Consider the following 27,455-nt stretch of genomic DNA (forward strand, 5'->3'; position numbering starts at 1 on the left):
CGCCCCCCAGCCCCAAACCCCAGGCCTGACCGACTGCCCGTCACCCCCACGTCCGACCAATCCCGCCGAGGAGGGGGCGGGCCTCTTGGGTCCCGTTCCACCACCGTCGCTCCTCTCCTCGCCGGGACCCCGCCTTACTCGGCTCACACCTCCCGCCCTTCGGGCTGCCCTCGCCGCCCGTTGGCTGGCGCGCCGTTCGTCACCCGGGCGTGAGCTAATGCCGGCGCGCGGCGGCCCCCGTCGGGGCGGGGCCAGGGGCGGTGACGCACGGCGCGGTGACGCAGCGCGACGGCGGCGGCGGCGGCGGCGGCGGCGGTGGTCGGTGCGGGAGGAGGGAGGGGAGCTTGCGGGCCCGAGAGGGGGCGACGGCGGCAGCGGTGGCCTGAGGAGGCCCGAGCGGCGGCGGTGGTGGCGAAGGCCGAGGCGGTGAGTCTCGGGCCGGGCCGGCGCGGGGCGGCGGCGGGTCAGGGTGCGCGGGGCTCCCCTCAGGGCGACCCAGGCCGCGCGGGCGGCCCCGCCCCCTCAGGGACCCCGAACCGCGGGCGGCGGCGGCGGGCGGGTGCGGAGCGCGGGCTTCGGGGGTCGGGCCCACGGGAGAAGCCCCGCGCCCGTCCCCAGTCTCCCTCCTGGGCCCTGGCAGAAGCTTCTCTCCGAAATCCTCCCCGTGCCCTCGGGATTGCCGAAGGGCCGGGCCGGGGGCCCCTCCTCAGGACCCCACGCACATCCTCCTCGGAGAGCCCCGGAAACCCTGCCGAGCCCCCGTGTGCGCCCCGAATGGTCCCTGCAGAACCCACCTCTCCCGTGGAGCCGCCTCCCCGAGCCCTTCGAGGGTCTCGGCAGCCTTCCTTGCAGACCCCCACTCTTTGGCCCCGAAGCCCCCGTCGTCCTCCTGTCTCCAGAAATAGTCCTCGGAGGCCATTCCTCGTCCATTCCACAGCGTGGCTCTCATAGCTGCTCCAGGAGCCTTCCTCACGAGCTCTGCACACCTCCCCAAGGCTCCCTCCGGACCCCTGTCCGTTCCAGAACTCTCCCCCAGAGCCCTGCCTCTCACAGCCCAACAGGCTCACCCGACTTCCCCCTCCCAGATCCTAAGAATTTTCCCTCCTACTTACCCCATTCCAGAAACCTCCTTGGAGATTTTCCGCTCATACCCCCTGCATTTCTGAGTCCCCCTCCCAGAAGTCCTTCAGAATGCCCCCGAAGAACCCTGATCATCTTCCCTGAAGATCTCCTTCCCATATCCCCAAAATAAATCTTCCTCACAGACTTTCTGAAATGCCCCCAGATCCCGAAAACTCACCTGGAAGACCCCATCCCACTCCCCACCATATTGCAACCTTCTCTAATACACACTCCCCCTTCACGTATCCCTCTGGATCTTTCCACAGATCCCAAAAGTCTCCCCCAGAGGCCTCCTGTCTCCCCCTGGTCTCACCACCCTGAAATGCCCTAGAGATCACCCTCAGGTAGCCCAACCATCTTCCCCGGGACCCCCTTCCCCACCCCCATTCATTCTTAAAGTCTCCAGCGATTGCCTGAAATCTCCAGAGGACTCTCAATTTCATATTTCAAAAGCTTCTTCCAAAACCCCTTTTACATACTCCACATATTTTCCAGTCCCCCACATCACACGCTCCAAAAATGGTTTAAGGATCCTGAAAACTTTCCTCATGGTTTATCTCTCAGATCCCCTAGAACTCCCCTTCACTTACACTTCAGAATCCCCCCTTGCAGACCGGTTTTAGAGGAATTTTCTAAAGATCCTCCTCACAACCCCTGTAAGACCGTAAGATTCTCTTGGTGACCCCTCTGAGATGCAGGTTTTCAGGACCCGCCCCCCCGCCACACACACACACACACACACAGCTTAGAGACTCCAGCAAACCCCTGGAACCCTCCTGATGTTGTTCTTGAAATCCCTCCAAGACCTTCCTGACACCCCCAGAACCCCTTGAATCAATACTTCTGCCTTACTAAGGGACTTTTCTGGAGATGTCACTCCCTGAACTTGCTCACGCAGGTCCCCTAAATCCTCTAGAATCCCCTGAAGAAGACCCTCACACACACCTAATTTCCCCCCAAAATAACCCTCTGAGCTCCTGCTCTGAGAAAGTCCTAGAATTCTTTCTGAAAAACCCACTCCTCTGACACTCAGAAGACCCCGCCTTCCCCATGTACTCTTTTGGAGACTTTACTAAGGTTTCTCCTCAACTGAGATCTCTGAAGAGTTTTTCCTAAAAAGATCACTCTGTCATCCCACTCCAGGACCAGTCTCAGAAGACCACACCTTCCTCAGACACTCTTTAGATAATTTTCTTACAAATTGCCCTCCATCAACCACCCACTCCTTAGCGCTTCCTGAGACTTCCTCAGAACTTTCCCTCAGATTCCACTTCTGACATCCCCAAGAAACGTTATTCAGTACCCTATCAAATTTACCCCCTCGCTTTAGAATTCCTATTTACACCATCTCATTTCCCCATTCTCTTTCCTCTGAAGTCAACTCAGAGACCTTTCTCAGGGGGCCCCCTTTTCCTAGTATCCCTTCAGAGGCCCCCAACATTCTCCAGACTCGTCACTCAAGAGCCTCTATGTTTCCTTGTAAAGATTCTTGAGAGACACCTTTCCCCACCCCCTTGAAATCCCAATGCTCCAAGACCTTTCTTTCAGACCATTTTTCTCAGGTCCCATCCTCATAGACCCCTCTTCCCTTTCAAGATCAAGAGACACTTAACACCCTCCCTAGAGACAGGATTTTCCCGATTTCCCTTTGAGAAGCCTTCTTCCTTCTCCCCTTTGAGGGCCTCCTCACCAAAGAATCCCTTCCACTATAGCAGTGGTTCTCAAAGTGTGGTTCCTGGCCCAGCAGCAACCACATTTGTTAGAAATACACATTCTTGAGTCCTACTCAGATCTACTGAATCAGAAAACCTGGGAGCAGGGCCCAGCAATCAGAGTTTTTAACAAACAATCCTGGTCATTTTGATGCACACACAAGTTTAAGAACCTGTGCCGGCCGGGCGCGGTGGCTCAAGCCTGTAATCCCAGCACTTTGGGAGGCCGAGACGGGCGGATCACGAGGTCAGGAGATCGAGACCATCCTGGCTAACACGGTGAAACCCCGTCTCTATTAAGAAATACAAAAAAAAACTAGCCGGGCGAGGTGGCGGGCGCCTGTAGTCCCAGCTACTTGGGAGGCTGAGGCCGGAGAATGGCGTGAACCCGGGAGGCGGAGCTTGCAGTGAGCTGAGATCCGGCCACTGCACTCCAGCCTGGGTGACAGAGCGAGACTCCGTCTCAAAAAAAAAAAAAAAAAAAAAAAAAAAAAAAGAACCTGTGCCCTTTAAGAGGATTTCCTTTTCCCCACAAAAACCCCCTGAAAGATGCCTCAGGGTGTGCCTCTGTGCCCTACTGCTCACTGCTATTTTCCTGTTTCCCAGGAATCCCCTTTACAAAGTACCCATCCTCCAGAAAGATTTCTTACCTACCTTGAAAGGATCTTGGCTTCTTCACAAGGTTACTCCATCCTCTGAGCAGTTATTTCCCATTCTACTTTTGAATGGTTTCTTTTCAGATCTTCCTCGGTGCTTTCTCTTTCTGGCTATCCCTGCAGCCCACTCCCAGCCTTTGGTGCTTCTTTAAATTGCTCTTCTTTGAACACACATGTCCATCTCTTCTTGTCCATCCGTTTCTCCACATAGGCATCCTCCCCTTGAGGCACCCTCAGGAGGTCTTTTCATTCTGTGTCTTACTGCCCAGACCCCTCCACCCCCATTGTACCTCTTAGAACACCGCTCACCTTCAACCTTGTAGTTTTTAATGTACTTGCCCACTCACCCTTACTGGACTAGGAACTCTGAAAGTACGCGACGTGTCTTGTTCTTTGAATCCCACAAGGTGGAATCTACCCTTTATAAGTTACTGGAAATCACTAGAGAATAAGCAGCTCTTCCTTCTGCATTGGGCCAGAAATCTCCAAGTTTCTCAGATCTCACTCCTCATTCAGGTTTAGCACACTCTCCCTGCCCCCTCCTCTCCTCTCACCTCCCTTTTTATCTCCACACAGCACCCTTTGCCTTTCCCCCTGCCATACTTGCTCCTGTCTTTGGGACTTACTTTGTGTTGTTTCCTGATTCTGAGCTACCCCAAGTCCTTTGCCTGGTGACCTGCCTCACCCCGTCCTGGTTGACTTCTCTTAACAGCCCCTATCAGCTGCTAAGTCTGGGGCCTCCACAGAGCTCTGAACTTTTTTCAAGGGATTCTGTTTCTCTCTAGGGCCCAGAAGGGGAAACAGAGACCCCAGGGTAAATACTGCCTTCAGGGAACTCATAATACCAGTAGGGGGCTTGGGCATGTACAGAGCAGAAAATGAGGTACAAATTATATGCTGTAGAAATTCAGCGGTGAGAGGGAGCCCTTTATTTGGAAACTTCACAGAAAAGGTGGTATTTGGGCTGGATAGTGTTCCCTGGGAGTTGGGACAATCATGGTGCCTTAGAGGCAGAGGAAACAGCTTAAGCAATGGATCAAAGACAAGAAAGCCTCCTGATCTGTCACGCATGGTATCTCTTCTCTTCACCCAAAAGATAGAGATGAAAGAAGACAGATTTCCTCTATTTGCATTGTATTTGCCAACTGCACTTTAGTGACCTACAGAGTAGTAATAATAATGACCACTGGTTTTTGAATGCTTGCTAACTGACAGGCACTGTTTAAGCACTTTACAGGTATTCATAGGAACCCTATGAGGTAGGTAAACTACCATTATCCTCATTTTGCATATGATGAGATTAAGGACAGGTGGGACTAATAGAAGGTCTGTGGGCACTGTCCATTCCAAGATGGTAGTGCCTTGGGTCAAAAAGTTGAATTTTTAGTTAAGATAGGTTTGGCTGCAATGGGGTTGTAGTTGTTAGGTATGCAGACCCTGGGTCTGGACAGGATTTGTGTCCCAAGTTACCACTCACCAGTTTTGTGCCCTAGGACGAGTTACTTCTCTGGTCTTTTAGTTTCCACAGCTAAAAAAAAAAAAAAAAAAAAAAAAAAATGAAGGAAGTAATGATACTCTACTTCATAGAATTGTTATGAGGATTAAATAAGTTAATACATGTAAAGTACTTAGAACAATGCCTTGCCCGTAATTGCAATGTTAGAAGAAAAAAAAAAAAAGAAAAAAAAAACTCGTAGCCAGAACTCTTAAAAACATAAAGTGATAGAACCTTAACTCAAAGTAGTTTAAGGAAAAAAGCGGGGGATTAATTGGCTCTTGTTACTGGAAAGTCCAGAGCTAGGTTGGCTTCAGGCCTACTGCATCCAGGTGTTCAAATAATTTTCTCAGACATCTCCTCCCATTTCTCCACTGAGTTAGCTTCATCTTCAACAAGCTTCTGCTTTGGGTAACAAAGATGGTCCTCAGCAGCCCTAGGTTTTAACCCTACCTCCTTGGAAAGCCTTAGTGGAAAGAGAACTCTTTCTTGAGAGTCCCAGTTTGAAAATAGTTTCTTCCTTGAATAGATGTGAGATTATGCCAGAAGATCCTTAGAAACATATTTTGGGTTCTGTACCCTGCAACTCAGTCTCTGGCTTGCTGAGTCAAATAGGCCTGTGATTCCATCCCATGAACTTTCTAAGCATGGATGGCAGTCTGCCTCCCCACTGTCCCCCAGCCCCGGTCATCATCTGCTCTGTGATGGTTTGGGTCTAGAGAGAGCTTATGGCTGGTCCGACTCAACCACACTTTGCTTTGGGATATCACGGGTGATATGAGGTGATCAGCCTGGCTTGATGGTGGCCTCGGGGAAGCAGAATCCAGGAGTACTGGCAATACCCTCACCGCCGTTTTAGGTTTCCAAGACACAGAACTTTGGAAGAGAGTTAAGTAGGGTTGCTGTGAGTGGAGTTTTGTTTGTTTTAGTGTAAACTTGTTGAACAGAAGCAGGTTCAGGGCAAGTTACAGAACAGCAGTGTATGGAGTATGCAAGTCTCAAATATCTCCAGCCTGCACTCATTCATTAAACAATGCATGGAGGCACTGTTCTAGGTACTGGAGACAGAGCAGTGAATAAAACATTCAAGGTCCTGAAATTCATGGAATTTATATTCTGATGGGGGGAGTGAAACACAAAGAAATCAGAGTGTGATTCATGCTATGAAGAAAATAAAACAGTGTGAAAGAGAGGGTGGGAGTGGCCACTGTAGACAGGGGGATCAGAAGAGGCCTCTTTTGGGAGGTGACAGTTGAGCCTGATAACCAGAAAGATGAGAAGGCACCAGTTGTAGGAAGATCTGGGAGTGGAACATTCTAATCTAAGCATTGCTACATGCAGAAAAAGGACCTCTGCAAGGTGGGGAAATTTATTACAGATATTTATTGAGGGCCTGCTATGTACCATGTGCTATGGTAGAATTGGAGATGTAGCAATGAATGATATAGCTATAATCTTCCCTTCTCTCATGGGTCTTATAGTCTAGGTGTTTTTGGAAGAGCTGCAGCCTTTGAAGAAACATCTCTTAATGATGATATCATAGACTCGTTCCTACTGGTGAAATGAGGCAGAATGGGGCACAGGTGAGCCCAGATCTGATTGATGAGAGGAAACCAACCTTGTGACGGTCTGGGGAATAGCATTTCAGGCAGAGGGGTCAGCAGGTGCAAAAGCCCTGCGATGTGTTCAGGGAATAACAAGGACCAGTGTGGCTAAAGCCTAAGTGAGGGAGAGGGGCGAGGGGTTGGAAAGGCTGACAGAAGCCAGATCACTTGGGGCCTAAGGGCCACAGTGAGGAGTTTCTATTTTCATTTAAGGTGATTGGGAAACTATTAGAAGGGAGTTTTTGAAAGCAAGACAGTGACATGATCTGATTAATTCTTTTTAGAAAGCTCACTTTGGTTTCTGGGAGGAAAACAGAGGGTCAGGACAGAATCAGGAAGGAAAGTTGGGAGACAATCCCTTTGTCCAGATGAGAAATGGTGACATAAATGTGGTGGTGGTAGTGAAGATGGAGAGAAGCAGATATATTTTGGGTGTACAGAAAACAGGACTTGATGATAGGATTAGGGAAAGAGAGGAATCTAGGATAGTAATAATAGCCAAGTCATTTATGCCTCACAACTCTATGAGAGTAGGCACTATTATTATTTTCCGTCTTCCTCCTCAATAGGTACTATTATTACACCCACATTACAGATGACAAAACAGGCACAGCAAGGTGAAATCACTTGCCCAAAATTACACAGGTAGTAAGTGGCAGGCTTATATTTCCAACCCGGCAGTCTGGTTCTAGAGCCACATAGGTTTGGGGAAAGGTAAGGAAGGCATGTGTAGCTGACATTAAGAAAAAGGAAATATCAAGACCTAATGACTGGGTCTTTGGGAAATGGAAGAAGTCAAAGATGACTCAAAAAATGTCTCAGTTGTCCACAGAGAGGTGATAATTGAATCTATAGGAGTTGATTACATTCCTAAGTGAGAGAAAACAAGCGTTAAGAAGGGAAAGGGGGCCGGGCGCGGTGGCTCAAGCCTGTAATCCCAGCACTTTGGGAGGCCGAGACGGGCGGATCAGGAGGTCAGGAGATCGAGACCATCCTGGCTAACACGGTGAAACCCCGTCTCTACTAAAAAATACAAAAAACTAGCCGGGCGTGGTGGCGGGCGCCTGTAGTCCCAGCTACTTGGGAGGCTGAGGCAGGAGAATGGCGTGAACCCGGGAGGCGGAGCTTGCAGTGAGCTGAGATCCAGCCACTGCACTCCAGCCTGGGCAGCACAGTGAGACTCCGTCTCAAAAAAAAAAAAAAAGAAGGGAAAGGAAGCACAGGATAAACTTTTCAGGGGAAGGGGTGTCAAGACATTTAGGAGTGGGAGGAAGAACACTAGCTTCCTCTCTATTGCAGAGTTTCCCAGAGCTCCCCATACTGTGCTTATCTTCCAGGAGGCCCTGCCTGGCTTCTCCTCTCCTCTCCCTCCCTTCCCCAGCACCATTCATACAAAAAGCTCATTCTCTGCTAATGCAGTGGTATACATATTTTGTGTACATATTTCAGGAGTTTCTGGAAGTAATGGTTGGTTCTTAGAAGTTGGGCTCCCTTGGCTTCTGATAGTCTCTTCTCAGGTTATGAAAGTGAGTTAACCCTAGGTAACTAGCCTGTTACCTTGTTCATGAAGTGTCAGTTCCTCAAAGGCCTAGGTCGTGCTGTAAAAAGAAGTAGGAATGGGTAAAAAGGCAGATAGGATCCCCTTATTTATCCAGAGATGTTGATATTAAAGGGCCCTTAGGCCCAACTTTTATCATGTTGCCCAGGCTGGTCTCACTGGGCCCACACCTCAGCCTCCCAAAGTGCTGGGATTACAGGTGTGAGCCACCATGCCCAGCTTCGTTGCATTGTTAAGAGCAAGCAAGAACTCTGAAGCCAGACTGCCTGGCCTTGAAAATCTCAGCTTAGTGTGCAGTCTTGGGCAAAGTGACTGCTCTGTGCCTCAGTTTCTCCATCTGTAAAATGACAATATATTCGTATATGTATGTAATATATTTTTAAAATAGAGTTTTGGGAATCAAATGTGCTTATCTGTGGAAAGCTGTTAGCAAAGGGCCTGACAATGTATGATGTATGAAGACATGCTAAACATCATGATTGCTATTGAAATGAAGTATAGCGGAGGGAAAAAGCATCATGCTAGTTATTTTTAAATACATTGTTTCATTTAATTCTTCTAACAAGCTTCATTGAGGAAGAAACAGAGTTACTTGCCATAGTCAATACAGCAAGTAAGTATAACAGAGAACCAGGATTTAAGCCAGGTCTGACTCCACATTCTGCTTCTGAATGAAGAGAGCTGGCCTCCAGAGGCGCTGTTTATGGGCATATGGGCCTTTTCTCACTGGGGCCAGAGAAGAAGCCCAGAGGGCAGTTTGCCCTGGAATATCTTAACTTTTTTTTTTTTTTTTTTTTTTTTGAGACAAAGTCTCACTCTTGTCACCCAGGCTGGAGTGCAGTGGCGCGATCTCAGCCCACTGCAACCTCCACCTCCTGGGTTGAAGCAATTCTCCTGCCTAAGCCTCCTGAAGAGCTGGGATTACAGGCGCCTGCCACCATGCCCAGCTAATTTTTTGTGTTTTTAGTAGAGACAGGTTTTCACCGTGTTGGCCAGACTGGTTTCGAACCCTTGACCTCAGGAGATCCGCCCGCCTCGGCCTCCCAAAGTGCTGGGATTACAGGTGTGAGCCACCTCACCTGGCCTTTCTCCAGGTGGGAGTACAGTGGCACAATCTCAGCTCACTGCAGCCTTGACCTCCAGAACTCAAGTGATCCTCCCACCTCAGCCTCCTGAGTAGCTGGGACTGCAGGTGCACGCCACCATGCCTAGCTAATTTTTGTAGATACAGGGTTTTGCCATGTTGCCCAGGCTGGTCTGGAGCTTTTAGCTTTTTTTTGTTTTGTTTTGTTTTGTTTTGAGACAGGGTCTCACTCTGTTGCCCAGGCTGGACTGGAGTGCAGTGGCACGATCTTGGCTCACTGCAACCTCTGCCTCCTGGGCTCAAGTGATTCTCCTGCCTCAGGCTCCCAAGTAGCTGGGATTACAAGTGCACGCCACCACACCCGGCTAATTTTTTTGTAATTTTTGTAGAGACAAGGTTTCACTATGTTGCCCAGGCTGGTCTCGAACTCCTGAGCTCAAGCGATCCACCTGGCCAGGCCTCCCAAAGTGCTGGGATTATAGGCGTGAGCCACTGCGCCCAGCCTTCTTAGCCATTTTGTTAACTTCGTTTGCCACCTCTGGAGGGTGGTAGGGGCTTCCCAAGAAGATCACTTGGACCTCTTCAAGTATGGCAGCAATATTGCTGGGCTGTTGGAGAGACTTTTGTTATAGAGGTCCCCCTCTTGTGTCTTTCCTCAAAGGCAAGGAGTCATTTTTGGTAACATGAGGACAAAGAGACCAGACCAGTGGTGAATTCTGTTTTGCATGGGAATTGTCAAGGCTCTTTCAATTTTAACTGAAACCCAACTCAAACTGGCCTAAGTCAAAAAGGAATTTATTCGTCTATGTAACTGAAAAGAGTGGGCCACAAGGGGGAGGCTTCAGGCTAGCTGCATCTAGGTTTTAAATCATGTGAACAGACCTCCCTTTCCCCCTCCCCCATCTCTTGACTCTACTGTTACCTGTGTTAGTTTCATTCTGAAGCAGGCTTCCACCATGAAATAGAAGAGGTGGCAACTGGTGACATCATGAGACGATGTATAATCTGAGCAACCCTAACCAGTGACTTATTTTCCTTAGTAGTTCCAGCAAAAATCCAGAGAGGACTATCCTTGGCCAGGCTTTACCCCATGTCCACTTCTGGAGCCAAGAAAGACAGTTCCTTCTCCAAGGGGAACCCAGGGTGTTGATACTAGAAGATGGAAGTGGATACAGTAAGATGCTGCCACAGTGAGATGTCTCACACAGATCTCCCTCTGTCACTCCAGCCAAGCACATGGGATAGAAAGTAGCAGGCGGCCTCTGGCCCTTCAGTGGAAGAGGGCCATCCAGTCCTCTCCAGTTAACATCTAGACCAAACACAAAACATCCTTCTCTCATCCAGAAGACATAGGAACCCTTCCTTCAGGGATGATTTTTTTTTTTTTTTTTTTTTTTTTTTTTGAGACGGAGTCTCGCTCTGTCGCCCAGGCTGGAGTGCAGTGGCGCTATCTCGGCTCACTGCAAGCTCCGCCTCCCGGGTTTACGCCATTCTCCTGCCTCAGCCTCCCGAGTAGCTGGGACTACAGGCGCCCGCCACCTCGCCCGGCTAATTTTTTTGTATTTTTAGTAGAGACGGGGTTTCATTGTGTTAGCCAGGATGGTCTCGATCTCCTGACCTCGTGATCCGCCCGTCTCGGCCTCCCAAAGTGCTGGGATTACAGGCTTGAGCCACCGCGCCCGGCCAGGGATGATTTTTTTTAACAGTGAAATCTTAAAAGTAACTGTTTCACTAAAGCCTCCAGTGTTTACTGAAGACTGTCAGAATCATCGTCCATCACTAGATCTTCTCCACTAGTCATATTCCCTGAGCAGTGGGGTGGCTTGAAGGTATAAACCAGAGAGGCCCAAGGGAGGGGTAGTTAGCAGACTTCTGGTCTTTTTCTAGTTTGTGCTCATCTGTTCCAAGGACCACAGGTATGTTTTCTTCTGTGTAGTCATTCACTGTTGTTCTAATGTGATTCGTTTCCCACATTTGAAAATAGGGGGATTTTACTTTAAAATCCAGACATCTAGCTCCTCTTTAGCGGGGAAAAAAAAAAACAACTAAGACGTAACAATACTGGACCCACATTCCTTCATGGTAACAGTTGGTAAGAGGTGGATAGTGACTTCTCCCTTTAGACCGGGTGTGGACTTTCCAACTCACCATAGTCCCAGTTGGCCTGCTTTGTTCAAAGCCTGGCCTTCTAAGCATCATGTTTGAGACCCCATTATGTCCCAAAGCTTTGCTTCTATCATTTGGCCTGGGGGGAAAAGCTGGATTAATGTTTAGTCAGCAGCTTATTGGGTGGATGGAAGTGGGGGAACAGTGCTATTGCTTAGGAAAAGTAACAACCCAGTAAAAGAATTTATGGGAAAGAGTGTGCACAACTTTGGTCTGTTTGTGGATTTGGTCGTTTTTTTGCTGTAAATGCTGTTGGCATATCAAACCTCCCGTCACAAATGTTCCCTCTGAAATAGTAACATGTCCTTCTATCTTATGAGTTGCCACCCAGTGAAGGAATCCCTCCCACTCCCAAGGGATGTTCATCCAGCCTCCGCTTGACCACTTCCAGCAGCCAGGGAGCTTATTACCTCCTCACATGGCAGCCAGTTCCATTCTTGGACAGATGCGTTATTTTAAAATTCTTCCTTATGTTGAGGCAGCTGCTGCCTCCTTGGGACTGAAAGCCACAAAATGCTGGAGCTGGGAAGGAAAACCAATTTTTTTTAGGCGCGTGAGCTACCACTCATCCACCCTGCATCCAGGGCAAACATTGATAATTAATCACAGCACTCTTTCTCACTGAGTCAGGAAGTATGCTGCCTTAAAATTGTTTTTCATTAAATTCTTTTTTAAAAATTACAAAAGCAATATGTATTCACTTGCAGCTAGTGAAATAGTACAAAGTTATATAAAGATAGTGTTAATAATCCCCCTGTTTCTCCAAGATAGTGTTGGCAGCTGAGGGTGTATTCTTCTATACATTTATACACATACAGACATAGATATTCATATATAAGATATATAAGGGGTTTTGTATGTGGCTTCTTTTAATTTAAAAAATGGCATTATATTGTACATATTACTGTGTAGCTTGTGGATACCCCTCCAAGTAATTACAGATCAAACATTGTATATAGCTTTGTTTTTTGTTTCCTTTTCTTCTTTTTTTTTTTTTTTTTTTTTTTTGAGACGGAGTCTCGCGCTGTCACCCAGGCTGGAGTGCAGTGGCCGGATCTCAGCTCACTGCAAGCTCCGCCTCCCGGGTTCACGCCATTCTCCTGCCTCCGCCTCCCGAGTAGCTGGGACTACAGGCGTCCGCCACCTCGGCCGGCTAGTTTTTTGTATTTTTTAGTAGAGACGGGGTTTCACCGTGTTAACCAGGATGGTCTCGATCTCCTGACCTAGTGATCCGCCCGTCTCGGCCTCCCAAAGTGCTGGGATTACAGGCTTGAGCCACCGCGCCCGGCCTCCTTTTCTTCTTTTTGAGATGGAGTCTCGCTCTGTCACCCAGGCTGGAGTGCAATGGCATAATCTCGACTCACTGCACCCTCCACCTCCCGGGTTCAAGTGTTTCTCCTGCCTCAGCTTCCCAAGTAGCTGGGACTACAGGTGCCCGCCACCACACCCGGCTAATTTTTGCATTTTTAGCAGAGATGGAGTTTCGCCACCTTGGCCAGGCTGGTCTCGAACTCCTGACCTCAAGTGATCTGCCTGCCTCAGCGTCCCAAAGTGCTAGAATTACAGGAGTGAGCCACCGCGCCTGGCCAGATTAGGCGTGTTTTTAATAGATATGTTATATCATACAATGTGGGATCTGCCCCAATTTATTAATCATTCCCCGTTAATGGATATTCCCATTCATTTCTTCAGGATTCTTCTCATCGCAGTGCTCCAGGCAGCCAACTACCAATCGATTGGAGTTAGCCTGTGAGGTAAAACCTATTTGTCATGTCTCACCCAGTCCAGCTCCTTGTCATACATTCTAGAGAAGAGAACAGACTAGCTCCGTGATCAAAGTGAATCGGTGGCTTGGGGCAGGACTAGAACTGAATTTTCTTGACTTTCAACATTTCCCATATCCCATGTTGTCACTCCCTTAGAGTCATCTACCCTGCTTTTCTCCTCTAGAGTAAAAGAACAAATATAATTTATCTTCTGTGTGCTACCTCTTCAGATATCCAAAGTCAGTTATGCCATTCCCCTTAAGTCTTCTCTTCCCTAGAGGAAATCTCCTCAGTGCCTTCAATTTTTTTTTCTTAAAACAAGGTTTTCAAATTCCTTTACCATCCTATGAGCTGTTCCTTCTATCTTCTTTCCCCCCAGGGCTGTAGAAATCCCAAGTGTGGCTTCCACATTCACTTTCTTTTTTTTTTTTTTTTTTTTTTTTTTGAGACGGAGTCTCGCTCTGTAGCCCAGGCTGGAGTGCGGTGGCCGGATCTCAGCTCACTGCAAGCTCCGCCTCCCGGGTTCACGCCATTCTCCGGCCTCAGCCTCCCGAGTAGCTGGGACTACAGGCGCCCGCCACCTCGCCCGGCTAGTTTTTTGTATTTCTTAGTAGAGACGGGGTTTCACCGTGTTAGCCAGGATGGTCTCGATCTCCTGACCTCGTGATCCACCCGTCTCAGCCTCCCAAAGTGCTGGGATTACAGGCTTGAGCCACCGCGCCCGGCCCACATTCACTTTCTATAGCTATTTATTTATTCAATAAATATATATTGGGCACCTTCTGCATGCCAGGCACTGTTGTAGGCACTGGCTGACTGTATGGCTTGCGTTTTGGTCAGTAGAGAGAAACATAAATAAGGTGATACCTGAGAGTGCCAAATTATATAGGAATGAAATAGTGTTAATATAATTGGAGGAGAAACTCCTGAGATTGGATGGTCAGGGAAGCTGTCTTTGAAGAAATGGCAGTGAGCTGAGACCTGAATAACAAGTAGGAGTCAGCCTCTAGGGGAAGACAATTCCACTGAATAAGAAATAATTTGGTACAAGATGAGGTTGGAGTAGCCACAGGAGTCCTGTAGGGCTCTGTAGGCCAAGATAAGAAGTTTGGAATTTGTTTAGATTTTTTTTTTTTTTCTTTTTTCTGAGACAGAGTTTTGCCCTGTCACCCAGGTTGGAGTGCAATACCGTGATCTTGGCTGACTGCAACATCCACCTCCCAGCTTCAAGTGATTCTCATGCCTCAGCACCCCAAGTCACTGGGATTACAGGTGTGCACTAGCACGCCTGGCTAATTTTTGTATTTTTAGTAGAGATGGGGTTTCGCCACTTCGGCCAGTCTGGTCTTGAACTCCTGACCTCAAGTGATCCACCCGCCTTAGCCTCCCAAAGTGCTGGGATTACAGGCAAGAGCCGCCACTACTGACCTTGTTTAGATTTAATTTAAGTGCAGTGGGAAGTCATTGGAGAATTTTAGGCCAGGGAGGTGACATCTGATTTCCCTTTAAAAAAAAAAAATTGCTGGATGTTTGTTTAACTTGGAGCAAGGTTTCATTTTCCCTCATACCTTTCTTGCTTCTTACATCCAAAGGGATTGGCAACCAGGCCAGTTCCATCTGTTTAGGGGCCCCACAGGGGATCTGTGAGGCAAGTCACAGCTGTTGCCTAATGCACCCCACAGCCCTCCTCAGCAAGCATAGGGAAGTTCAGAGAGATTTGAGTAGCTCCCTTAGACCTGAGCCCAGTAGGTTCAATGGGTCTTTGTATGAAGTTCTCAGTCCAGGGAACCTTAGTCCTTTGGCAGCCAGAGGGGGATGGAGCTGAATGTGGTTTGAGGATAGCGCCAAGGGCACTGGTTGCAAGAGAGACAAATGGAAGAAATGTTGAGTGGAGATATGGAGCTCAAGACACTTAGAAAAAGGCTTCGGAGTAGTGTCCAGAAACCAGCCAACTGAAAAATAGAGCTGTTGTTTGCCTAGTTGAAATAACTTTTCTGTAGTTCCTGCCTAAGAGGGGGATTTGGACACTTTGCAGCTTGTGAGTTTTTGACTTTTGATCTGTCCACTTCCCCTCAGGTTGGCATTTTCTTGGCTTCCAAGAGGAGCCTGAGACAAGCTGGCATCTCTGGAAGTCAGGGGGACTTCCCAACCAGAGAGTTTAGGTTTGGAGCAGCCTTCAGGTGAATTAAGAGGACAGGGAGTGATTCACCTCAGAATAGAGATGAGTAAAATCTGATAAATCAGAGCTATATCTTTTCCAGAGTCAGGGAGCTGTGTTAGAGGGGGCGAGATTCCCTCAGCCTGTTGGTAATCTTTGAAAAGCCCTTTGTCCATGCCCACACCTGATAGATACCCAGCCAGTTACTGATCAGATGACTGGCTGCATACCTGAGATCTCCACCAGGGTCACTACCCCACCATCCATCCTCTGCCAGCATTGCGGGACTAGCTTGAAGTAATTTAGAGAGCCCTTGGAGTCCTATCAGTAGGTTAGCAGACACACTGTCTAGCTCTCAGAAAAGGTAGCCAGAAACCAGCAAGGTCAGAGATGTGCTGTGCTTAGTCATGTCACCTTGGGCCAGATCGCCATCAATTCATATCTTTTCTCATAATTTGCAGCCTTCTATTTCCCACTCCTGAAAAATCTTTCCAGTGTATTTTCTGTATTAAATCCGCTTCCTTTGACACTATAACAGCCAGGTGTGGGGGCCAACATCTTCTTGGTCTCTGGGATAAGCATCTGAGTCCCAGTCACGCCTTTTCTCTGGATCTGGAGATTTGGGTGAAAGTTGCTTTAATATCTGGTGTTGGCTTCATCTTTCTTCCAGGAGCTCAGCAGAGCAAGTACCCTGAAAGAGAAAGGCATGAGCCCTTCATGCCCCCTCAACCCACACTCACCAGGCAAGTTTCAGCCCCTTCTTTCTGTTTGACCCCTTTGCTTCCTTTTTCAGGAGACTGGAGAGGCGTGGCTGGACCAAGACCTCCCCCAATGTGAGCAGGCTTCCTCCTCCCCTCACAATCGTTGCCACCACGCCCAGAAACGTCCTTAAGCCCTGGCCCTCAGGGGAAAGGTAACAGGAGGCCAGAGCCGGGACCATGTGACGGCGCTGGCCCTCGCCACCGCCGTCCCCCCACCCTGGCCCCAGGCCCGGCACCATGATGTTCCGAGACCAGGTGGGCATCCTCGCTGGCTGGTTCAAGGGCTGGAATGAGTGTGAGCAGACAGTGGCCCTGCTGTCACTTCTGAAACGGGTCACCCGTACCCAGGCCCGCTTCCTGCAGCTCTGCCTGGAGCACTCACTGGCGGACTGCAATGACATCCACCTGCTGGAGTCGGAGGCCAACAGTGCTGGTGAGTCTCCACCCTTAGAGATGGGAGCACAGCAGGAGGGAGACCTGGAATAGATGTCGCATGGCTAGGGAGGTCAACTCAACAATGGGGCTAAAATGGGTTGTAGGCTTGGTGGGTGGGGAGTTCCTTACTTCCTAAGTTGTCATCATGGGTCTTCTGGGACTGTGTTGCCATAAATCCTCAGGCATGGCATGGTGGACTTATGGGAGAAGGCAGTGCAAACTGGAAACTCCCCATAACAGGAAGATCATGTAGAGTAGCTTATGTGGGCTGCTGAAAGGAACAGACTAAATTAGTCATTATGAAAGGGGTATAGAAGGTGAGCAGTAATTAATTTCTTAAGCTTCAGGATATCAGGGCTAGGAGGTAATTTGAGAACTCTTCCAAAATTCGTGTCATCCTATACTATTCTTTACCCTCAAAGTTAGGTTGGACTTAAAGCATAAGCAGCTTTCAGTTCCAGAGAGTTTTGAATTTAGATAGAGTTCATCCTGTCAGTTCCCTAAGTACTTATTAGAGAGGCAGTCTGTGTCCTGTGAGATTGGCATTGGGATGGGTGAGCCAGGCTTCTCTAAGACCTGTCTCTTAGGCCCCAGTTGTAGACAGGAGTCAGGCTAGAATCAGGGGCTACTGCTGAAGCTGTTCTGGCTGTGTGGGCCTCCACAGAGCTGGATGGAGAACTGTTGGCCCCAGTGCCAAGGGGCTCCATGCAGTTTGTCCAAATTAGTCACCCTAACTCTTTGCACCTTCTTCAGAATAATAGTTCATATTGAGCCCTTACAACAAGCCAAGTACTGTCTTTACTTGTATATTAACTTTAAAAGCAGTGTTCTTGGCCAGGTGCCGTGGCTTATGCCTGTAATCCCAGCACGTTAGGAGGCGGAGGCTGGCAAATCACCTGAGGTCAGGAGTTCGAGACCAGCCTGGCTAATGTGGCAAAACCCCATCTCTATTAAAAGTACAAAAATTAGCTGGGCGTGGTAGCAGGCGCCTGTAATCCCAGCTACTCGGGAGGCTGAGGTGAAAGAATCGCTTGAACCCGGGAGGTGGAGGTTTCAGTGAGCCAAGATCGTGCCATTGCACTCCAGCCTGGGCTATGAGAGCAAAGCTTTGTCTCCAAAAAAAAAAAAAAAGCAGTGTTCTTGTGTGGCTCTCAAGTCAGACTAAGTTTAAATCCCAGTTCTGTTACTTGCCATATAACCAAGTAATTTAACCTCTCTGTGCTTCAGTTTCCTGCGCGCCACCACACTTGGCTAATTTTTGTATTTTTAGTAGAGACAGGGTTTCACCATGTTGGTCAGGCTGGTCTCGAACTCCTGACCTCGTGATCTGCCCACGTCAGCCTCCCAAAGTGCTGGGATTACAGGCATGAGCCATCGCACCCAGCCAGTTTCCTCATCTTAAATTCAAGATGATATCCTGAGAAGTATGTAACCTCAATAAAAAGAAAAGGAAAGAAAAAATCAAGATGATAATTATATCTGCTTTCTAGGGTAGTTGTGAGGATTCAATGAATTAACACATGTGGCCGGGCACGGTGGCTCACGCCTGTAATCCCAGCACTTTGGGAGGCCGAGGCGGGTGGATCACGAGGTCAGGAGATCGAGACCATCCTGGCTGACACGGTGAAAACCCATTTCTACTAAAAATTACAAAAAATTAGCTGGGCGTGGGGGCGGGCGCCTATAGTCCCAGCTACTCTGGAGGCTGAGGCAGGAGAATGGCGTGAACCCGGGAGGTGGAGCTTGCAGTGAGCCGAGATCCTGCCTGGGTGACAGAGCCAGACTCTGTCTCAAAAAAAAAAAAAAAAAAAAAAACGAGTAGCTTCCTACATGCCTGACATGTAGTAAACACTTAATAACTGCCAGTTGTTATTTTTAATGTCAATGACTCATTTAGTCCTCACAACAACCCCATGAGCTAGGTCCTGTCATTAGCCCCATTTTACAGGTAAGGAAACAAGCATGGGCTGCTAGGATTGGGATTTGGGGAGCCACATAGCTGCCTGGCCTCCCTCATCTCCCGAGGCCCACCTGCCTTAGCATCAGTCACCTTTATTTTACTGAGTTTTTATGTGGAAGTCACAGAAGCAGCATGATCGTAGCGGGAGACAGTTACTCAGGCCAGGTGTCACATCAGCTTAGTTCCTAGTCTGGCAGTAAGTTCTTAGTCCTAGACAAAGAGCAATAAGAACCCAGCTCAGCTGCAGCAGGCTCAGAGCTCAGCCATTTCTTACCCCTGCCATACTCTCCACTACTCTAATACTAAAGGCAGGAGTTATGTTTGTGGTATAACTCTGCCTTCAGAGTAGGGGCTCCTGTGGGGCAGGCCAGTGTTTTACATAGCTTCGTCACACATCCCCACTGCCTCTTCCTGAGCAGGCAGTTGGATTCCCACTGGGTGCCACTCTTGGCTGTATATCAGAATCACCAGTAGTACTTGGTAATTTGAGTATTTTTAGTTTTTGCTTTTGTTTTCAGAACTTGTAGTAAAATCAGATAGTATAAAATGTGAAAGTGAGGTTTTTCTTCCAGACTTCACGTTCTCGTTTCCTTATGTTTTATGAGATAAATTCCCTGCATATATGAATGCATACATATTCTCCTTCCAACTTTGTCATTGTTTTGTCTTAATACATATGGCCAAACATGCATATTAGCCGGTTTGGTTTTTTTCACTTACCAATTGATTTGAAGATCATTCCATATTCAGCACATACGTCTATATCTTCTTGTTAAGTATTTATTTACACCTCACAGCAACTCTGTAGGGTGGGCCCTGTTACTCCCCCATTTTACAGAGGAGACTGAGGTCTGGAGATATTCAATGACTTGCCGTGGGTCACACAATTGGTAAGACGTAGAATTCAAATTTGACTTCAGAATTCTTTAAAGGTCTTGACCAATAGACTCCTCCACATGGTACATGTGGTCTTCCTCTTACAAATAGTGATGTAATAAGTACCCTTGAAACATCTCTAGGATGAACTCTTCAGATTCTGCAGAACTGCTATTTTAGAGGTATATGCAATTAAAATATTTTTTCTCACTACATTGTGCTTGAAAGACATGCTGCATTTTATACAAATAACCTGAGGACCATTCCCAGACAGTTTGCAATGGGATATTGGTGGTAATGCCTAGCCAGGGTTGAGAAGTGCTGTGAAATGAATTGAATGATGAATGAATATATGAATCAAGGTTTTTATCCATAGCCCCATGTCAGATGGTGAGAATATAACAAGCTGGTACTTAAATAGGTGGAGAGGAAAGGAGAACTTAGAATGAGGGAGAGCCGTGGTGTGTTCCAGAGTCAGCAGGAAGCCTGCTGGGACTGGGGCAAAGCATGAGTTGAAAGAGAAGTGATCACAGAGGTAAATTCTGGTAGAGTCTTGAATGCCTGTTTTCTAGTAGACCTACGGGCTCTAAGACTAAGAAGGCAGGTGCCTCCTGTCTCACTCCTACCCTCAAGTAGAACCCCACCTGCCTTATTTGTAAGGAAGGTGCTACTTTCTGGGCCTGGAGACCTGCCTCAAAGAAGGAGCTGTTCATACTCTTGTTTCTCCTCTGGTTATTATGGCCTTCCCATTCCCTGGTGTTTCTCAGACTTGCATCATCATCAGAATCACTGGGGACAGGTGAGGGTTAAAATCCAGATTTCTGCCCCCCGTAGACCTACTAAATCAGAATCCTGAGGGGATGGGCCTGGGAATGAGTACCCAGGTTCTTCTGCTCACCAGGTAGTGTGAGAGGTGATGCCCTGCTGGATGATTCATTTGTTGTGAGACATGAGACACCCAAGAGTTGTAGATCCAGCTCTCCACTAACACCTCTTGTGACCTGGGTCAATCCTGCCTGACCCTCTTGGGCCTCAGGATCCCTATTTGGACAGTGAGGGGGTTGTTCTGGTACTTTCCAGGTACTTCTTGGGCTCTGAAATAATGTGTCAAAGAAGACAGAGCCTTGGGAGAGACCCAGCACATTCTTCTAGGGCAAGAGTTCTTAATATTTAGCGGGATAGACCACTCAGAAAATCTTCCCCTCCTCCCCACTGTCCCCAAAAAGAAGCATACCTATTCCACAAACCAAATCTTGAGTTCAGTTGGTTCACTAGTCCCCTGTCTCCCTGGCCGGGTGTGGTGGCTCACGCCTGTAATCCCAACACTTTGGGAGGCCAAGGTAGGTGGATCACGAGGTCAGGAGATCGAGACCATTCCGGCTAACACAGTGAAACCCCATCTCTACTAAAAATACAAAAAAATTAGCCGGGCGTGGTGGCAGGCACCTGTAGTTCCAGCTACTCGGGAGGCTGAGGCAGGAGAATGGTGTGAACCCGGGAGGTGGAGCTTGCAGTGAGCCGAGATCGTGCCACTGCACTCTAGCCTGGGTGACAGAGCCAAACTCTGTCTCAAAAAAAAAAAAGAAAGAAAGAAAAGAAAAGAAAAAGAGTTGCCTGTCTCCAAGCCCTTCTCTTTTTTTTTTTTTTTTTTTTTGAGACGGAGTCTCGCTCTGTAGCCCAGGCTGGAGTGCGGTGGCCGGATCTCAGCTCACTGCAAGCTCCGCCTCCCGGGTTTACGCCATTGTCCTGCCTCAGCCTCCCAAGTAGCTGGGACTACAGGCGCCCACCACCTCGCCCGGCTGGTTCTTTGTATTTTTTTAGTAGAGACGGAGTTTCACCGTGTTAGCCAGGATGGTCTCGATCTCCTGACCTCATGATCCGCCCGTGTCGGCTTCCCAAAGTGCCGGGATTACAGGCTTGAGCCACCGCACCCAGCCTCCAAGCCCTTCTTTAGCTTGGTCCCTTCAAACCCGGAGAGCTGACCAGTGAGGCAGATCCCCTGCTTTTTTCTGGGTTGTATCTCCATGTCCCACAAAACCAACCTTACTACTTCCTCCAGTTCTCCAGGAAAATCTTGGGTGTGGGTCAGAGCTGCCCAGTTGCCTGCTCCCTGCTCAGATAGGTCAGGTAGCACAGAGTTCACCTAGGTGAGTATGTCCCTAGCTTTGTGTTAGAATCCCCCAGGGCCTTTCTAAAAATAGTGTGAAGCCCAGGACCTATCCCTGGAGATTTAAAGCTCCCTGGTTGACTCTTCTGTGCACCCAGTGGAGAACCACTTGTCTTGATGCTGACGCTGATTCTGAGTAGGCCCAGGAAGGTGGTGAGGATACTGTTGTGTGACCTACTAGAAGTGGGGAGTTGGAGCTTATAGCTGTGGAAAGCCTGGCCTAGGTCATTGCTTCCTCTCAGGCAGCTGGGAAGGTATAGGGAAGTCCTCCAGCCCGGGCAGCCAGCATCAGTTTCATGGAAGTAGGACCTGAGGCAACACCTAGAAACAGAAAAGCAATATTCAAAGGGTTCCTGGAACAGGGAAGAAGAGGTCCCGGGTTGCCCCTTATTGTAATCCCTGTTAGTTCTCCAAGTGCTGTCTTCCCTGCCTCTTTGGAGCTAGAACAATAACCCTGGCCCTCTCCTTTGCCCTGATGCTGACTTGGACCAGAAGGCTGTTCCTATGGACAGGAGGGAGGAGACTGGGTTCAGGGGAGCTGAATTCCACTTCCCTCCATTGTCCTGTAACTTCCTGGGAGACATTTCCTACATTTTCTTCCTCCTATCTTCTGAGTCAGTCCCCATATCTAGCAGGTTTAAACTCCTCCCTCTCTGGCTCATTCAGTCTGGGTGGGGAAACTGAGGTCAGGAGGGGGCAATGGCAAGTGAGTCACCAGAGCTCAGCCCTGGCCTCCACCCTCCACTTTCAGGCTCTGCTTGACAGTTCATCAAACAAATTGTGAGCCCCCTGGTCCTCCCCCGTGCCGTGTTGTGTTGTGTGAGCTGGGGTGAGGCAGAGAAGGTCCTGTTTAGAGCCAAACCCTAGCCCCTCTGACTGGTGCCTGAGGCTACTACAATTGTTGTACCAGGCCAGTACATAAAAATGGGTTTGCTCTTAGGGCAGTCTCATTTGGTCCCTGTAATTTGCCAGGACCCAGGGTCATGACCTGCTTAGCTCGAGTCACCTGGCCAGCTCTGCCCTGCTGCCACTATAGCCAAGGAGGACATTTATGCGTACAGTCTTCCTCGACCTCTCCATGTTTGCAGAGGCCAGGTTTGCAGCTTGGTGAGAAGCAGCCATTGGTGTCATAGCATTCCCCAGCCTCTTCCCCCATCCGCCCACCTCCAGAATTTCATCATTGCTTGTTGTACATCTAGCTCCAAGGAACCAGAGATGTGTCTGTTTTTGGTAAATAACTGTGTGAAATTCCCCACCCCTGTCGGGAATCTTAACGGGAAGGCCCAGATGTTCTCTTGTACATGAACTGTTCCCACCAGCCCTGAACAGCATGGGCTTTAGATTCAACCAGGAGCAACAACGGTAATAGTTAAAATGTACTTGAGCACTTACCACATGCCAGGCACTTTGCATGATTGTCTCATTGACTCTTTACAGCAACCCTGTGAGTTAGAGGCTTTACAGTCCCCATTGCACAGAAGAGGAGACCAAGGATCAGAGAGGTTAAAGGACTGGCCCACAATTATATTGAGTTAGGTCATACAGGCAGAGCTAGATTTTGAACCCAGCAAGTTTGCCTGTTGAACTTGTGCTCTTACTTAGATATACTTTGCTAGGACCTGAGACAAAGTACACCACTACCTTCCAGGGGACCATCTGGGTTCGATTGAGCAGGTATTCGTTGGGCATCTGCTGTGCCTCCACTCTGGGCCAGACTTTTTCTGATCTGGGCAAGAAACTAGAAGTTCCATCCCCACCCATTATTTGTGGCCCCAGCTGGGCTCACCCCAAGGGGTCTGAGGCTGCACAAATTCCTTGGACCAGTTCCAGTACTCACTGATGCTTCTCAGTCATGGGAGGCCCGCCCTCCCCACCACCACCACACAGACACATGAACACATATTTCCCCAGAGCCAGCCTCCATTTGTCCAAAACCACTCTCCGCTTTCTCGGCAGCAGAACAAGGTCCTGCATTGAGCCCAACCCTTGGGGCTGTTCTGTCATGTCCCCTGGCAGTACCAGAGAAGAAGCTGTGTCCCTTAGCCCTGGAGTCCTGGCAGTACTCTGGAGTGGGGAAAGGACTAGACAAGGCTTCTCTCTGTCCCAGATGCCTCTGGCTATGCTGCAAGGGCTAAACAACAGCGATTGAGAATGTCAGGGTAGGGCTGGAGGGGCAGGCTGACTCGACTCTACTGGAGAAGAGAGGAAAACACCCGTCATTGAGCCACAGACTGAATACTTACTGTGGGTACGCTCTGTCAGATGCTTTACATGCATCATCTCCCTACATTTTCTCAGCAGCTTTATAATCCTTACTTTACAGAGGAGGAAGCATATTGCCCAGACAACTATGTGTGTGTGTTTGACTGGGATGCATATTGTTGACTTATTTTTATTTTTATTTATTTTCGTTCTTGACTTTCTGTCCCTAATGGGAATCACTATCTTTCTTCTTTCTCATCAAGAACTGAAAACTATAGGACTAGGTTATCAAACAGGGGTACCACAGAGTTCTTACTGTTTGATCCAGTACCAGGTGGAGTTGGGAGGGCAAGAATGACAAAAGTTCTGTGACTTCAGGAAGGCCTATTCTGCCTTGGAAAATGATCTTTAGATGTGGAGATGGCTGAAGGACAGTTGCATAATCTTGGCAGCCGGTTCAAGTGAAGACAGACAAGGGAGTGAAGTTTCCTAGCTTTGAGTGGCAGATGCTGAAGGGGATCTGGAAAGCCAGGGAAGAAGAGAGACTTGGGACTGGAGAGATAAAAGGTTGTGGGTAAAAAGTTCCTCCCTAGCTGGGCATGGTGGCTCACGCCTGTAATCCCAGCACTTTGGGAGGCCGAGTCGAGTGGATTACAAGGTTAGGAGATCGAGACCATCCTGGCTAACACGGTGAAACCCCATCTCTACTAAAAATACAAAAAAAAAAAAAAAAAGCCAGGCATAGTGGCGGGCGCCTATAGTGCCAGCTACTCGGGAGGCTGAGGCAGAAGAATGGCGTGAACCCAGGAGGCGGAGCTTGCACTGAGCTGAGATTGCACCACTGCACTCCATCCTGGGCGACAGAGCGAGACTCTGTCTCAAAAAAAAAAAAAAAAGTTCCTCCCCGCTGGGCACCATGGCTCACACCTATAATCCCAGCACTTTGGGAGGCTGAAGCAGGTGGATCACCTGAGGTTAGGAGTTTGAGACCAGCCTGACCAATGTGGCAAAACCCTGTCTCTACTCAAAATACAAAAATTAGCCAGGAGTGGTGGTGCGTGCCTGTAATCCCAGCTACTGGTGGGGGCTGAGGCAGGAGAATCGCTTGAACCCAGGAGGTGGAGGTTGCAGTGTACCGAGATCATGCCACTGCACTCCAAATTGAACAACAGAGCAAGCCTCCATCTCAGAAAAAAAAAAAAAAAATGTAGAGGCACACAGAGCCTGGGTTCAGATCTTAGCTGTGTCGCTTATGGGCTCTGTCACTTGGGGTATGTGACCCCACCTTCCCAAATCTGTTTTCTCATCTGCAAGATGAGCACGCTAAAACAAGATTAAAACAGGGATGAAAAGCAATCATATTTTTAGCCATAGTGTCTGGCACATAGTCAGTGCTCAATAAACAGTATCCTTCATTCTGAATGAAAGTGTCGTATGTTATTGCTATTGTTAGTAATAGCAACAACAATAGTGGTATTGGTTCTACTATTAATTTTAACCAATACCCTAGGCATAGTATGAGTTGATGACTTTGAATGAATGGATTTAGCAGATGTTCTCTTGGCTGGGCACAGTGGCTCATGCCTGTAATCCTAGCACTTTGGGAGGCCGAGGTGGGCAAATCATTTGAAATCAGGAATTCAAGACCAGCTTGGCCAAGATAGTGAAAAAAGTAACAGGCGGGACGCGGTGGCTCACGTCTATAATCCCAGCACTTTGGGAGGCCAAGGTGGGCGGATCACCTGAGGTCAAGAGTTCCAGACCAGTCTGGCCAACGTGGTTAAATGCCCCCTCCACTAAAAATATAAAAATTAGCCAGCTGTCATGATGCATGCCTGTAATCACAGCTACTCAGGAGACTGAGGCAGGAGAATCGCTTGAACCCCAGAGGCAGAGGTTGCAGTGAGCCGAGATCATACCACTGCACTCCAGCCTGGGCAACAAAGTGAGACTCCGTCAAAAAAAAAAAAAGATTAGCCAGGCATGGTGGTGCATGCCTGTAATCCCAGCTACTTGGGAGGCCAAGGCAGGAGAATCACTTGAACCTGGAGGCAGAGGTTGCAGTGAGCTGAGATCACTGCACTCCAGCCTGTGCAAAACAAAAAACAAAAACTAACAAACAGGTGTTGTCTCCAGGAAGCTTAGAGCAGCAAGCCCCAGGCCAAGAAGATGCACAGTCTTTATGGCCAGGAGTTAGGAGTTGTGTGAGATTCATTTCCCTAAGGCTACAAACTTAAGCAGAATTAGGAGTGTCTGTGAATTCTAGGCCACAGATTTCTAAGGGGATCATTAAGAGAAATAGGGCTACAGAAAGGGCATTTCTGAGTTTGTATGCAAGGCCAGGTGTCCATCCTTCAGGGTGGGCAGAGGAGACCAGAAGTCCATGGAACTTTTTTTTTTTTTTTAAGTCAATCCTGAAGCATGCTAGATGTCCTTGAAATCTTCAAGGCCTAAGGAACTTGGATCGAAAGACCCTCAAATGTCTAGGTTTCCAAGACTTTCCATATAGATTCTTATTCCCAGCCTCTTGGTTTGCTGGGCCTGGAGATTTGGCTTGTGCCTTTAGAATATCTGTGTGTATTTGAAACGAGGGAGACACAGTGAGGTATAATAACCACCATACTAGTAAAAGCAGCTAGTGTTTACTGGGGACTTACTATATATGCTGTGGCCTGACATAATTCATAGCAGCCATGCCAGGTAGAAATGATTCTGGGCTCTACTTTACAGATAGAGAAAATAGAGCTCAGTGAAGTGATCACACTTGCCTAGAGTCACATGGCCAGTAAGTGGTGGTGAAGGGACATATGCCACATCTCTGCCTATTCCTTTTCATCACCCATTCCTTTGGAGTCCTAGCTCTGTCTGGTTAGAACCAGCTCCTGTGCCCATTTCCAAGACTTCACCATTAGCACATCTCTCAGAACTCCTTTGTGAGATATTTGTAAATCATCACCTTGGCTGCAGGTGTGAGCTCAGTTGCCCAAGGGTGACAGCATAGTTGGCCTCAGACCTAAATCTTTGTCTCTTTTCCCAAGTATTGGTATTCTTTGTCTTTCTCCTTGTCCTGTCAGCATTATCTCCATCTTCCACCCTGTTTAGCTAGTCACAGAAGTGCTAATGAGGTTTTTTCTTTTCCTTTTTTTTTTTTTTTTTTGAGATAGAGTCTCACTTTGCCCCCAGGCTGAAGTGCAGTGGTGCAATCTCGGCTCACTGCAGACTCCACCTCCCAAGTTCAAGCAATTCTCCTGCCTCAGCCTCCCAAGTAGCTGGGATTACAGGCATCCACCACCATGCCTGGCTAATTTTTGTATTTTTAGTAGAGACAGGCTTTCACCGTGTCAGCCAGGCTGGTCTCCAACTCCTGACCTCTGGTGATCCACCCACCTCAGCCTCCCAAAGCGCTGGGATTACAGGCGTGAGCCACCGCGCCCGGTACTAATAAGGTCTTTGAGGGGGAGAGTCAGACTTATAACAATTCCTACCCAAGCCTTCCTTGATGTGGCCAGCCTGGGGCCATGTTCTTAGGGACCTCCCTTGTGGGTTGAAAAGGGAAACCTGGCTTATCTCCACAGGTCCTCACACAGTGGGATAGAAAGGAGAGGTCAAGATGACCATGGCATGGAACAGCCAGGGGATGCTTCCTGGAGGAAGGCAGTAAGTTAGGCCATCTACAAAAGAGAATTTGTATAGGAGGAAGGAGGTTGTTGTGGGCCAAATCCTTGAATCTCAG

The 27,455-nt window shown here is 48.4% G+C and overlaps 2 protein-coding genes across 10 annotated transcripts in view; one reads left to right on the forward strand and one right to left on the reverse strand.

The window, feature by feature from the left end:
- Positions 1–980, reverse strand: part of LRFN1 (leucine rich repeat and fibronectin type III domain containing 1) — a 37,602-nt gene extending 36,622 nt beyond the window's left edge. The window contains exon 1 of the mRNA XM_045378428.3: positions 795–980. The gene's annotated coding sequence lies outside the window, so the exon portion shown is untranslated. The remainder of the gene's footprint in view (positions 1–794) is intronic.
- Positions 278–27,455, forward strand: part of SAMD4B (sterile alpha motif domain containing 4B) — a 43,954-nt gene continuing 16,776 nt past the window's right edge. For 4 of the 9 annotated variants that reach the window (XM_065536608.2, XM_065536611.2, XM_074023492.1 and 1 more), the window contains exons 1-2: positions 278–426; positions 16,115–16,515. In XM_065536608.2, the coding sequence (XP_065392680.1) occupies positions 16,320–16,515 (196 nt within the window). In that variant the 5' untranslated portion in view covers positions 278–426; positions 16,115–16,319. Of the gene's footprint in view, positions 427–6,466; positions 6,569–13,089; positions 13,152–16,114; positions 16,516–27,455 lie in introns of all 9 variants that reach the window. The other 5 variants (XM_065536609.2, XM_065536612.2, XM_065536607.2 and 2 more) reach the window with 3 other exon arrangements.

Source organism: Macaca fascicularis, chromosome 19 (assembly GCF_037993035.2).
Source record: "Macaca fascicularis isolate 582-1 chromosome 19, T2T-MFA8v1.1".
Classification (NCBI taxonomy): domain Eukaryota; kingdom Metazoa; phylum Chordata; class Mammalia; order Primates; family Cercopithecidae; genus Macaca; species Macaca fascicularis.